The sequence below is a fragment of the Callospermophilus lateralis genome, unplaced genomic scaffold (genome assembly GCF_048772815.1).
Source record: "Callospermophilus lateralis isolate mCalLat2 unplaced genomic scaffold, mCalLat2.hap1 Scaffold_91, whole genome shotgun sequence".
NCBI lineage: Eukaryota > Metazoa > Chordata > Mammalia > Rodentia > Sciuridae > Callospermophilus > Callospermophilus lateralis.
Genome location: NW_027517238.1, coordinates 1,351,829 through 1,365,613, shown reverse-complemented (window position 1 = coordinate 1,365,613; position 13,785 = coordinate 1,351,829). Strand labels below are relative to the sequence as shown.

The 13,785-nt window shown below is 32.2% G+C and overlaps 1 protein-coding gene across 1 annotated transcript in view; it reads left to right on the top strand.

The window, feature by feature from the left end:
• Nucleotides 1-12,186, top strand: part of LOC143386823 (uncharacterized) — a 56,441-nt gene extending 44,255 nt beyond the window's left edge. Inside the window, exons 2-3 of the mRNA XM_077108547.1 lie at nucleotides 10,703-11,889; nucleotides 12,056-12,186. Coding sequence (XP_076964662.1) covers nucleotides 10,703-11,889; nucleotides 12,056-12,186 — 1,318 coding nt within the window. The remainder of the gene's footprint in view (nucleotides 1-10,702; nucleotides 11,890-12,055) is intronic.
• The last annotated feature ends 1,599 nt before the right edge of the window (nucleotides 12,187-13,785 follow it).

The following is a 13,785-nucleotide window of genomic DNA, read 5'->3' as shown; positions in this document are numbered from 1 at the left end:
ATGTCCTGTATTGTGTCCCATTTTCCTCTGACATTTTTTTAGATTCTATGCAAAGATTCAATTGTCAACTTCCAGATTTATATAATTTATAACAAGCTGGTATACAAGTGTGTTCTTTTTTATCAGAATAAGTAACTTGAGTGAGTAAATGTAGAGACCCCTAATTTATAGGAAATTAATTATAAATATGAATTGTTCTATTCTGGGGCTTGAAACTGGTACATAAGTTAGTAAAATTTGATAGTAGTGAACACCAAACTTGTGGGATCTGTACTAGATGGTATCAGAACCGAATTATTGGACTACTAGTTGTTGAAATATTGGTTGTTGTTCAAGTTTGCACATTTGGTATCAAAAGTGGTTGCACAGTCAGGAAACGTTGCACAAACTTGTAATCCTTGTGATGTGGAAAAATTAGGTAGGAAGAAAGTAAATATGATTCAAGACTCAGTAATTTAGTGACCCTAAGCAACATTGTAAGCCCATTTGTCACAATTAAAAAACATCAAATTTTTTTGAAATGCGTTTCAGGTGTAGAATGCCGCTGGATTAAATCTCTAATTATAAAAAATGCTGTTTCAGAAGAAAGACATCACAGATCTGAATGTTAAACTAACTTCATGTATGTGTTTGTTCACTAGTGATAACTGAGACCCTGGTAAAAGGAGTATTTCCAAGCTATCAGAGAGGCATTTAGGGTGCCAGAGCCTTTCAGAATTTTTTTCTTAATGGCTTAGTATTTTCTCACTTTCTACTTTGAACTGAGCCAAGTGAAGATTCAGTTTCACAGTGAGAGTGGTTTTATGAATCTGGGAATGTTAAACCTGATGTGTCAGTTTCCTTATGAACTGAGAGATTACCAGTCTATTCACTTAATTTGCGTTTTTTTTTTTTTTGTTATAACTTTGTGCCATGTGATTCAAGTTGATCCAAGTACCTAAGTGTTTTGTAATAATTTGCTAGTTAAAATTTCTATTCTTTTGTCTTAGAAGTGAGTTGTGATGTTGTAAAAGTAATTTTTTAAATACACTGTAGATTTATGTTATATTTAAATAATGAGAAGATAGACAACTTTGGAGATAAACATTCAAATAATTATGTGGACTGTTGAAAGTTTTGGTGTGTCTTTAGTGATATCTTATGTCTTCAACACACTAAGGTAACCACCATTATTTGATTATTGTTATTAATTATAATTTTGTTATGCATATCTCAAGTATCATTGCTTTGTTTGGTTGTGCTTTTTTGAAAATTCAATAACTAATTGCAACTATTACTTATCCTTTGGAATTATGTTGGATTTTTTTCCCACTTTTTGTGCTTCAGTGTTTTGCTTCACATGTGCTGCTCCCTGGGTTTCATTATAACAAAATTAGCCACCAATTTTACTTCTTATAATAAATTATTGGGGTTGGAGATATAGCTCAGTTGGTAGAATGCTTGCCTTTCATGCAAAAAGCCTTGGGTTTAGCACCACAAAAAAAAAAGTATCTTACTGAATGGTTGACATCACTACCATATATGAAAGCCACCTCTTCTAACTCTCATTAATATTTGTATGAAATTAAGTACTATGTCATTAATCATATGGTTTATGTAATATGTATTTCTTTATTTTTATTTCAGGAGCCATTGACATTAAAAGATGTGATCATTGAATTTTCGGAAGAGGAATGGAAATTCCTGGACCCCTCTCAGCAGACTTTGTATGGAGATGTGATGTTAGAGATCTGTAAAAACCTACTCTTTATTGGTGAGTCTAAATTTCATTCAGAATTTTTAATTGAAAACCAATATTTATTTTTTTAACTTTATAGAGTATCTTATGGTAGCTTCTATTCTGCATTAAAAAGTTTGTATCTTGTTTTTAGTACAAAGATTGGGCATTTGTTTATGTGGAAAAGAAAATTTTAATTTTTTTTTCTTTTTATGTTTAACCTATCTTTTCTAAGTAGTGCTCACAATGTAGAGAACGAAAATGATTTCAAAGTATTTTAGTGTCTTTGTCTAGACAAAAAAATATTTGAGAAAATAATTTTGTAGACTCTTATAGGATATTTACTCTTTCTTTTTTTACTAATGAGGGTAACACTAAAAAGACTTCTTTAGTTACCAAGAAAATAACAAAACATGACATATTCCATCAAAAGTGTATTGATGTCTCTATGTAATCTTTGGTCACCACGTGGTCTCCAATGAAATAACCTTGAGATTCGAAGAGAAGTGACAGTAGACATGTCAAGTTGGGTAGAAATCAATGAAGCAAAGAATACAAATAAGAGGTCCAAAATTAAAGAGAAATTCACATTTAAAATGTTAATTGATTAGCTAAAATCTGACAGAAAATATTTTTTTCAAGCCTAGCTTTGTTTCAGTTGTAATCATTAAAGATCATTTCATGGTCTCTATTTACCATGCATATCAGTTATTTAAGCTCCCTCTTGTTCTTCAGTGATCTCCCTACATTTAAATAAACAAAATATTGTAGGAAAATCAAAAGAAGAGGGGCTGGGGATGTGGCTCAAGTGGTAGCTCGGTTTCCTGGCAGGCATGCACCCTGGGTTCGATCTTCAGCACCACATACAAACAAAGATGTTGTTTCCACCAAAAAAAAAATAATAATTCATATTCTCTCTCTCTCTCTCTCTCTCTCTCTCTCTCTCTCTCTCTCTCTCTCTCTCTCTTTCTCTCCCACTTTCTCTTTTTTAAAAAAAGAAAATCAACAGAAGACACAGACAAGTGACAGAAAATTTGGCATAGTGACAGAGAGGCCAAACTGCCAAGCTTTATTTAAATCAATAGGTTAATTTAGGTCATTGGCATCACTAGTACATACTGTTTACTTTATTTCTAGCAGATTTCAAATTTAACAACATTATGCAGCTTATTTCTCAGTTATATACTAAGTTGCAATGTGCAGTGTTAGGAGTTTTGTGTAGCTCTCAAGAAAGTCCATTGTATAAAGTTACTATTTTATGGACAGGTTTAGACTCAGTGAACCAATGTGCTTGTCTAAAAAGAGAGTTTTTTTTTATTCCGAGGAGTTGTGTGCCAGAGATTATGTTTCAGGCTGAAAACACTTTTGTGCAGAGCCTTTTCAAGCAGGGCACTGCCATAGCAGCTTTACATTGCACATGTATTTAATTACTTGACTAGTTCCTAGGGAAAATTGCAGGGCATTCTAAGGCAGGGAAACAAAGAATTGTCACCCCTACAAATTATTCCACAATGACTGTGAGGATATGCATTACCTGGCATTTATTTGCATTTGGAGACTCCCTAGAAAATCTGCTTATTTCCAAATATCTCTAGGCAAACCATTGTAAGATATTAATATTACAGGAGAGTTTCTTTAATATAATTTAAATATTTATTCATTCAAATTTTTCTCATCAGAACTTTATATGAATGATTATATTGAATATTCTGTAAAGTTTTTTTTACCATATATTGAATAGCAGTATTTCACAATACCTGCTCCTAGTGATTATGTACATATAGCTGATCAATGTGGTTTAAAGAAGAATTTTCAGGGCTGGGTCTGTAGTTTAGTGGCAGAGGGCTTGCCTCACACATGTAGGGCATTGTGTTTTATCTTTAGCACTACATAAAAATAAATGGATGAAATAAATGCATTCTATCCATCTATAGCTACAAAAAATTAAAAGAAATATTTCTATTGTATTACAATTATTCATAATATTGTAGGTAAAATTTCTCTAATTCTTGTATCTTTTTTGACTCTCACACTTTAGAGAGCTTCAGTGTTGTTCATTATGTTTTCTCACATTAATGATACTGTTTTTGTTTTTATATCTATATGTAATAATTGAATAGAAATTATCATGACTTTTCACTTTGGACAACATTAGGTAAAATTAAACTGCATGTCACCCATATGCCAATTTTCAATCAAGTTTTCTATGCTTTTACTTACAAGTATAAATATTACCCCTGTTTTATATATGATTGTATATTGTCTTGATTATTTACTCTGTTTTTGTGCTTAATCATGTAATGTATCCAAATTTTGTTATATATATAAACACACACACACATACATACGTACACATACATACATACATACAAACACACATATACACATACACATACAGCAGATTGAACACAGAGGTTCTTGTAATACTGAGCTACGTCATCACCCCCTTTTGACTCTTAGTTTGAAATAGACTCTTGCTAAGTGGCAAAAGTTGGAATAGTATTTCCATGTTTCAGCCTTCCAAGTAGCTAGAATTAATGGCATATTCATCATCTCTACATATATAAATCTGTTCTTTTGTCTAGGAGTAAGACTTTAGCTTTTTAAAGGTACCATAAAGATGTTTACAATTCTTTTATCTTTTATATATTTGTCAAATATGTAATTGTGGTCAAAACTGTATATCTTTGCTGAACTTATTATCTTACATATTTTAAATATACTGGTCAGTTCTGTTCATTCAAAATTTTTTGTAACTTTTTTTTTTCTAGAGAATTTTTATCACATTTTTTCTTCAAACAAGTTCTCTTTTTCCTTACTTTTTCATCCCTAATACCATTCCTTTTGGTTTTCATATTTGGCTATTGTAGATATCTCTCAGAAGTAGAATTAACTGGTATTTCTTTTTTTGGGGGGTGTGTGAATTACTCTTTTACTTAACATATTCTCCTAAATGTTGATCATTGTAGATATTATATAATTTATTATCTTTGAAAAGATTTCTAACGTTTTCATTCAAAATTGCCTTCTTGTAGCCATTTGAAATGATATTTGATTGGCTTGCCATATTGATCTCTTTTGAATGTTGTTTAATGAGAATATGTCTGTAAATATATTTTGACTTGACCATCAAGTTGAGGGCTAATTGATATACTTTCAATTTTATTACTCCTGGCTTTCTCATTTAACCTCATTCCATTGAATATTGTAGCTTTTATTATTTTATATCAGGAAGCATTATTAATTTTTTTATGTGTAGTTATGGATGCACCAAGAATATTCTAAAGAATTGTTCAAATAACTTATTTTGTTTACACAAAAATAATATTGATTGTTTGGTGTTACATATACTTCTTAGATTTTGGGGGATGCTACTGGCACTTATTTTTTAGAACAGGTGCTTAACCACTGAGCAACATCAATAGCTCTTTTTGGGGAAGGGTACTGGGGATTGACCTCAGGGGCACTTGTCCACTGAGCTACATCTCAAGTACCATTTTTTATTTTACATAGAATCATGGTCTTCTTGATTTGCTTATCACCTTTCTGTTGATGAGGCTGGCTTTGAACTCACAATCCTGCTGTTTCAGACTCCCAAGCTGCTTGAATTACAGGTGTATATTACTGTGCCTAGCTGGTAGCTATTTTTATATTTTGTTTTGTGATAGTGACTAGGTAAGTTGCTTAGGGCCTTGCTTAATTGCTGAATTTGGCTTTAAACTCATATTCATAAATTTTGAATATCACTTTCACTTTTTCCTTCCAACTTATTATTTTATGTTACAAAGCAATTTCAATATTTTAATATCTTTAACTTTTTTGTATTTTTAACCTGATCTCTTTGGAAAAATATTCCATACACTATAAAGAAGATTGCCTCTGTAAACCTAATTAGTTTTTAATGTTTTCTGAGGTTTTTTCATTCTCTGGGTCCTAATGCAATCATATTTTTTTTATTTGCATCAACTGGGGATTGATGTATCCTACTATTATTGTGTTGTTTTTTATGCTGTTGAATTTTTTTCTCTGATTTCTTTCTAGAATTGTTTTTCTGTGATTTCTTTCTATAAAAATATTATTTGAGTTATAAATGTTTCTACTATGATTGTATTCCAGTGATTAGTCATATTTATCTTTGTATGATATTCTACTTTGTATCTCATTTATATAATTATTATCACCTTTGCAATTTTGAATGTAATATTATATCATTTTGTTTTTAGTCTTTTTGTTACCTTATATCTTAAGAGAACTTTATGTAGATTTGCATCTGACATAGTTAATATATTTTTATTTTATTTTAATATATTCTTTTAATCACATTGTTTTCTGATTACTTGTTTTCAAATTAGGTTATTTCTACATAAATTACTGATGAGAAAGAACTTATTTCTCTAGATTTCAAATTTTGTTGATATTAATAAATTTATCTACTATAAAAAACTGCCTTAATTTGTATTTCATAAATTTTATGATGATTTTTTTTATTTTGCGTGGGTTGAATATACTCTTTATTGTGTGAGCTATTATTTTCATTGGTATTTTTCTATTCAAAATTGGTTCAACTAGATCATTATAGTCATTTTGTAAAATATTTGGAATTTCAAAGTAAAGAAAAAAAGGTGATGTGCAATGATATATAAATATAATTCCATATAACTGGAAAGCTGAGACAGTGGAATGCCAGTTTAAAATAAATTTCAGCATCTTTTTGATAAACTATCATTAAAAAGTATTTAGATATAGATATAGAAATATAGAAATAGATATATAGAAATACAGAAATGCCTGTGGATCTAGTTTGGTGATAGAATACCCCTGTATTCTCTTATGAAATAATCCCCCCAACGACAAAAATATAAATAAACAAATAAGAGATACACATTTCCTGAATATTTGAGTCACAGGTGGAGTCTGAATATGTTGAAGTTAAGGGCTATGATTTGAAATTGTTGTAGTAATGTTAGTCAGTTTGCATTTTGTCCTCATCTGTGGTGGTATAATTTCTTATGGTAATTTTCAAAATTCTCAAATCTTTTGTCATCATGTTGTAATAAAATCTATATATTTTTTGAGTAATAATGGCCTTGAATCATACTTTTCTCTTGCTATTCCCCCCCACTTTGATAAAGTTCTATATAATTGCAGAGTTACTCACCATAGTAAGTGAAATAACTTCCTATTATTTTTTTTTAGGTATGACTTCTAATCAAAACCAAGAATTTTCAGGAGAGCAAGAAATAAAATATTTTTTGCAAAACTTGAAAAAGCAAAGGTATGGAAAGCAGGACAGTTAATACTTGGTTTTAAACAAGAAATTTAAATTGAAAGAGAGGGAAGTTCAGAAAATTTGTCTGAATGAGTGGGAAAAAAACATGAAAATTATTTATTCATAAAATTACAAGTTCATCAGTTTATATTATTACAAACATCTAAAAAAGACTGACTGCTCAACTAGTGCCATTCAGTTTTTATTTGGTTAAACTTTAAATTACATTCTTGTAATTCTAAAATATTTACTACTCAGTATTTTGTATAAAACCACTTGCAATACACAAAATTTTAAATTGCCAAAATATGTATCAAATTATATTTACACAATGTTTACAGGGCATTATGAAGCTGTATCTTAAAAATATCTTTAGAAAAATAAAGACTAAACCTGTTTGCTCAGCTTTTATATAGGATTAGAATAGAAATAGGCATTATAATGAAAAACTCAAAAAGTTATAAAATGCTTATTATCATTTACATTTTTAAAAGTTTTGATGATCTCTACATAAGTGCAGGTTAGAGAAAAGTGTACAGATCATTAATTTAAAGTTGCAGCATTCTAATCTGTCTTTTTTATAAAGTAATAAGAACGAGATTTTCTACACAGTATAGACAAATTGTCTTTTAATTTAAACACATGTGTAGTATTTCTACTTAAAGAAAAGAAAAACATGCAGATTAAGAAATGCTGCAACAAGCCTTACTAAGACATTTGTGCTGAAAAGAACAATTCAGTAATTAAATGTGTTTACAGTGAAAGTTTGGTAGGTATTGCTTTTTATTTATTTATTTATTTATTTAAAGAGTAAGAGAGAGTGAGAAAGAGGGAGAGAGAAAGAGAGAATTTTAATATTTATTTTTTAGTATTTGGCGGACACAACATCTTTGTCTGTATGTGGTGCTGAGGATCGAACCCGGGCCGCATGCATGCCAGGCGAGCGTGCAACCACTTGAGCCACATCCCCAGCCCCATGTATTGCTTTTTAAATGCAATAATAATTAAGCAAAAAAGGAGAGGAGAAGCAGTTGAATCTTTCTAAAACCCATCAAATAAGCAAAGAGCTAATCTGTCATGTATGACAATCGAAACACAGAAAAGTCTCAGAAACTTTTAGCACAGTCTCCCAGAAAACCCACAGCCCAAATGGCTTGCAGGAATGCAAAACACCCCAAAAGCAGACATGAGGGTCTTGTGAGAATTGTGAAAGTCTTCTGACACTTTTCTGGGATTGTGCTAAGAGGTATAAAACATGCCTGGAATAGAAGTAGTAGGGATGGTGTGGGCCAAATTAAGAACAATGAAGGGCTTAAGCTAATAATTGTATAACCCTCTGAGAAAAGTAAAGCAGCCACAGTGGTGATTTAAGACAACCTTTGAATGAGGAATGGCTTACAATTAAACTTCTCCTCTGTAAGAAATAGAAGATCTATAATGTCTTTGTCATTTCATGATTCTGTCTACCATTGCAGAAGCCCACTTCTGTACAACCTTCTCCCTGAAACCTGATAGTTTGAATCAAAGGTGCTTGTAAATATTTATTTATAATTTTAATTCAACTTGAAGCAGTCTTTGTGTAGTTACCAATGTATTTATGGCTCATAAGTTAGCATAATTAGGCCTGGGGATGTGGCTCAAGCGGTAGCATGCTTGCCTGGCATACGTGTAGCCTGGGTTCGATCCTCAGCACCACATACAAACAAAGATGGTGTGTCCGCCGAAAAACTAAAAAAAATAAATATTAAAACACTCTCTCTCTCTCTATCTCTCTCTCTCTCTCAAAAAAAAAAGTTAGCATAATTACTCCATGTCATGGGACATCAAGCATCCCACCTGAGTAATTTGTTTTTTGGATGGTGATGAGCCATCTGAAAAAAAAATAAGTATCTGAAATAATTAGTAAAGGAATATAAGACCTGGCAAGAACTTATGTTAAAAGAGGTAAAACATCTTATAGATTCTCTAGACCACATAAGTTCTGAAAAACAATTGCTAGATAATTTTTCAAGTTCTTTATTTAAGGGAGTGTGCATCAAAATAGGAATAAGATTTCAACAGAAAGAATCTTTCTTGAGACAGGTTGATTGGCATTCTGACATGTCTCACCCATCTCTGTGATGCTAAGTGGCTATATGGCTCCAATGGTTGATACCATCTCCAGTGCCATGCTGAATTTAGACAAAACTAGGTAGTATATAACATGTACTGGATAGTCTCAACCCAGCTGGATTTCATCTGTGAGTTCAGAGATACCAGACTTTTTTTCCCTAAAGACTTCCATGCTTTTTTAAAAATTTAATGCACAGTTTATAGATATCTTTCAGGAGCTCTATCTGACATGCACTGCTTCATCTTTCATATCAACAGGTATTTTGACCAGACTCCTAGTGAATATCCCAAAAGATCTATGCATTTTTGTGATTTGGGGTGGAAAGGGAAAAATTTTCCACGTGTGAGAAACAGAGACTTCCTGGATACTATACATGTCCCTAGTGAACTAAATCCTGTTGCTATTAGATTTTTCTGAGGCCCTAAGACTACTTATCTGTGCATCTAAAGGAATATGTTTTTGACAAATCAAAAGTATTCTCTAACTTATTTCAGTGAGCTTGTTACAAAGAAAGAATTTTTAAAACACCCTCAGTGATAGATATTTTGCTGGAAAGTTGAGCAGCCCAGCTCAGATGAAGTTTGTTTTTTGGCTTAATGAAGAATACTCTGACACATCAGGACAATGATTATGTCCCAGTGCCTGCAGGATTCCCCACAAATTAAAACTAGACAATAGTGTGTTGGAGGCAAGGTGGATCTGTAGGGACGTGGGACATTGACTAAGCTGGAGAGAGACAACAACACATATGGCAGTCACATTTGAGGACCTGTGGGTGCTTGTGAATGTATTTGAACAGCATTTGTAATTATACCATTCCTCTAAAAAATAAAAAATTTGCAATGGAGTCTATTTCATGCTATAGTTAGTCACTGGAATAATTTAAAATTCACCATTGAGTAAATATCCACAAAGAATTCTTTAGATAATTTAGTTTAAAAAGAAGGAGAAGGAGAAGGAGAAGAAGAAATTTCTGAGTTTTAGTAGTCTCCCTGATAATTACTTTACAAATATGATGAAATGAACAGTTTCTCCTTCTGGCAATGCATGGAATAATAATGAATGTGGGAGTAATTGTACTTTCCTAATATTTCTTTATTTAAAAGTAGAAAGAATTTTAAAAACACCCTCAGTGATACTCAAAGAGAACTATATTTATGATAAATCTTTTAGGACCTGTAGACTGCCTCTACCCTAGGTAATTCACAGCATAATAGATTTGGTGTAAAACAATGTAAATTCTGTGAAAGTCATTAAAATTGTCTTCTTTTTTAAATCCTAGAAATCACCCATGTGATCGTTTAAAAGAGCTTTACAATGAAAAAAGTAAAAAGTTTTTAATCCATACCCAAAATTTATTTATCCAACCTTTTATAATCAAGAGACAAATTACAGCTATAAGTCATGTGAAAGCATTTTTAATAAAACTACAAGAATTCCTGAACTCCAGAGAATTAATATTTGTGGGAAGCTCTACAAGTTAAAAAAATATGTAAAAGCATTTAAAAATAACTCAATTCTTTATCAGAGCAGTGATAAATCCTCCATAAGTAAAGAATGTGAAAAATATTTTACTCAAATTCTATGTTACTAAAAACAATAGTCTTTACAATGGAGATAAACCTTACAAATTGAAGAAATGTGAAAATGTCTTTAAGTGTTGCTCAAACCTCTTTAAACACTACAGTAATCATACTGGAGAGAAAATCTGGAAACGTAAAGAAAGTGTCAAAGCTTTTAATAAAAAATTACACCTTCCTGAACAGCAGAAAATTTATACTGGCCAAAAGCCATACAAATGTAAAGAATGTAAAAAAACTTTTGATCGAAAATCATGCCTTATTCAACATCAGAAGATTCATACTGGACAAAAGCCATACAAATGTGAAGAATGTAAAAAAGCTTTCAATCAAAAATCATGCCTTATTCGACATCAGAAGATTCATACTGGAGAAAAGCCATACAAATGTAAAGAATGTAAAAAAGCTTTTAATCAAAAATCATGCCTTATTCGACACCAGAAAATTCATTCAGGAGAAAAGCCATACAAATGTAAAGAATGTGAAAAGGCTTTTAATCGAAATTCACACCTGACTGAACACCAGAGACTTCATACTGGAGAAAAGCCTTACAAATGTAAAGAATGTGGCAATGCTTTTAATCGAAAATCACACCTTACTGAACACCAAAGACTTCATATTGGAGAAAAGCCATACAAATGTAAAGAATGTGGCAAAGCTTTTAATCAAAAATCTCGCCTTACTCAACACCAGAGAATTCATACTGGAGAAAAGCCATACAAATGTAAAGAATGTGGCAAAGCTTTTAATACAAAATCCTGTCTTACTCAACACCAGACAATCCATACAGGAGAAAAGCCATACAAATGTAAAGAATGTGGCAAAGCTTTTAATCAAAAATCACACCTTACTCGACACCAGAGACTTCATACTGGAGAAATGCCATACAAATGTAAAGAATGTTGCAAAGCTTTTACTCAAAAATCTTGCCTTACTCAACACCAGAGAATTCATACTGGAGAAAAGCCATACAAGTGTAAAGAATGTGGCAAAGCTTTTAATAAAAAATCATGCCTTACTCAACACCAGAGAATTCATACAGGAGAAAAGCCATACAAATGTAAAGAATGTGGCAAAGCTTTTAATCAAAAATCGCACCTTACTCAACACCAGAGACTTCATACTGGAGAAATGCCATACAAATGTAAAGAATGTTGCAAAGCTTTGAATCAAAAATCATGCCTTTCTCAACACCAGAGAATTGATACTGGGAGAAACCATACAAATATCTGTAACGTAGCAAATCTTCTAATTGAAGGTCACTCCTTAGTCAACACCAGAGGCTTCATATCAGAGAAAACCATAGAAATTTGGAGAATGTGGGAAAGCTTTTAATCAAATATCGTAACTTATTTGACACCAGAGAATTAATACTAGGAAAAAGTCATATAAGTTTAAAGAATATGGCAAAGCTCTTTATCAAAGATCACACATTTCTGAACACCAGAGAATTCATACTGGGGAGAAACCATACAAATGCAAAGAATATGGCAAAGCTATCTATTAGGAAAAGTATTGTTGTTCACCAAATATTCATACTGGATAAGAGCCATGTAAATGTTAAGAATGTGGCAAATTTTCAGTATGCTTCAAGTGTTAACAAGAAACAGATCATTCATACTTGCAACAATTCTCACAAATACATAGACTGTAAAAGTCATTTCCTGTAAGATGAAACCTCATTGGTCACCAGAAAGTTCATACTGGAAAGAAAAATTACCATTGCCCAGAGATAGCTCTGCAGCACTGACTCCATAAAATTCTGACCCTTGCCCTTCTGGCCATTACTCATTAGCCCATGGAAGTGGGCAGGAAGCATGACTGGATGATCTGGTTTCTTTCCTTCTGTGGACCTCTCTAGGTTCAATTGTCATTTCCTCAGTTTCTCTGTATTGATTGAATTCAAATCATCTTTTTTTTCAAAAGCTATATTTGGACTTAGAGGCCTACTTGTACCAAACCAACTCATTAATAAAATTATCTTATGCCTGAATTCTATGTTCACATCAATATTTTTTCCATAATCTCAGCTGGACACAATGGTCCTATGTCAATGTCTTATTTATTTATTTTATTTTATTTTCAGGGTATACCAAGGATTAAATTCAGGTGCACTCATCGACTAAGTCACATCCAAGCCCTATTTTGTATTTATTTAGAGACACAATTTCACTGAGTTGCTTAGGGTATCACTTTTACTACTAAGACTGAATTTGATCTTGTGGTTCTCCTGCCTCAGCCTCTTGCACTACTTGGATGCAAGGCATGCATCCCTCAACCCAGAAATGATTGTCTTTTGCTTTATAGTTAATTAAAAAATTTTACTCAGGGTTTCATGTCCATAAAAAGCATTCAAAAGATGGTTTTGTCACACTTCAGGCATCAGATTCTGGCTTTTAAAATGTCCTGCATGATACAACTTAGTTTTCTACATCAAATGCAGAGTTCAAAAGTTTGAAACCAGATGGTGGAGAAACAAAGATATTAAACAGCAAAATGCAACACATGGCGTGGTTAAATCCACACATGTAGTGGCTATAAATGCTCACACTATATAGACATCAAGAGGCCTGTCCATGACCTCTGAGAGTCCTGAGACTCCATTCAGACTTTGAGCCCCTGAGCCTTCAAAGGGTCTGCACAAATGAGAGTGAAGCATACTACCTTTTCCCACCCTTAAACATACTATTGCATTTACTAGACACACCAGAGGAAGAACTGTGTGTCTTTGTACCAAAGTGTGGCTCTACTTGCATATATATGACATCTGTTTTAGAGAACACTGATGTTCTTTAAAACAGATGTCATATATACCTAATGAAACATAGTTGCCCTTTTTTTCTCTTAATAGAAAACCACAGCCCTGTACATTTTTAAAACAATTTTGTTACAGTTGAAAAAAAAATAAGAATGGTTAAATAATTGTGTCAATGAAAAGCATTTGAACTGATGAGTCCATCCTTCCAGTAGAACTTACAAGGATACAGTTGTGTCACCCAGGAAAAGGCAGGTCTGTCCCAAGCCACAATGTGAAATCTCAGAGAGTTACATATTTTCCTGGACCCATCCTCAGTTCTTCAAGTTGCTTCAACCAAGTAATGATGTT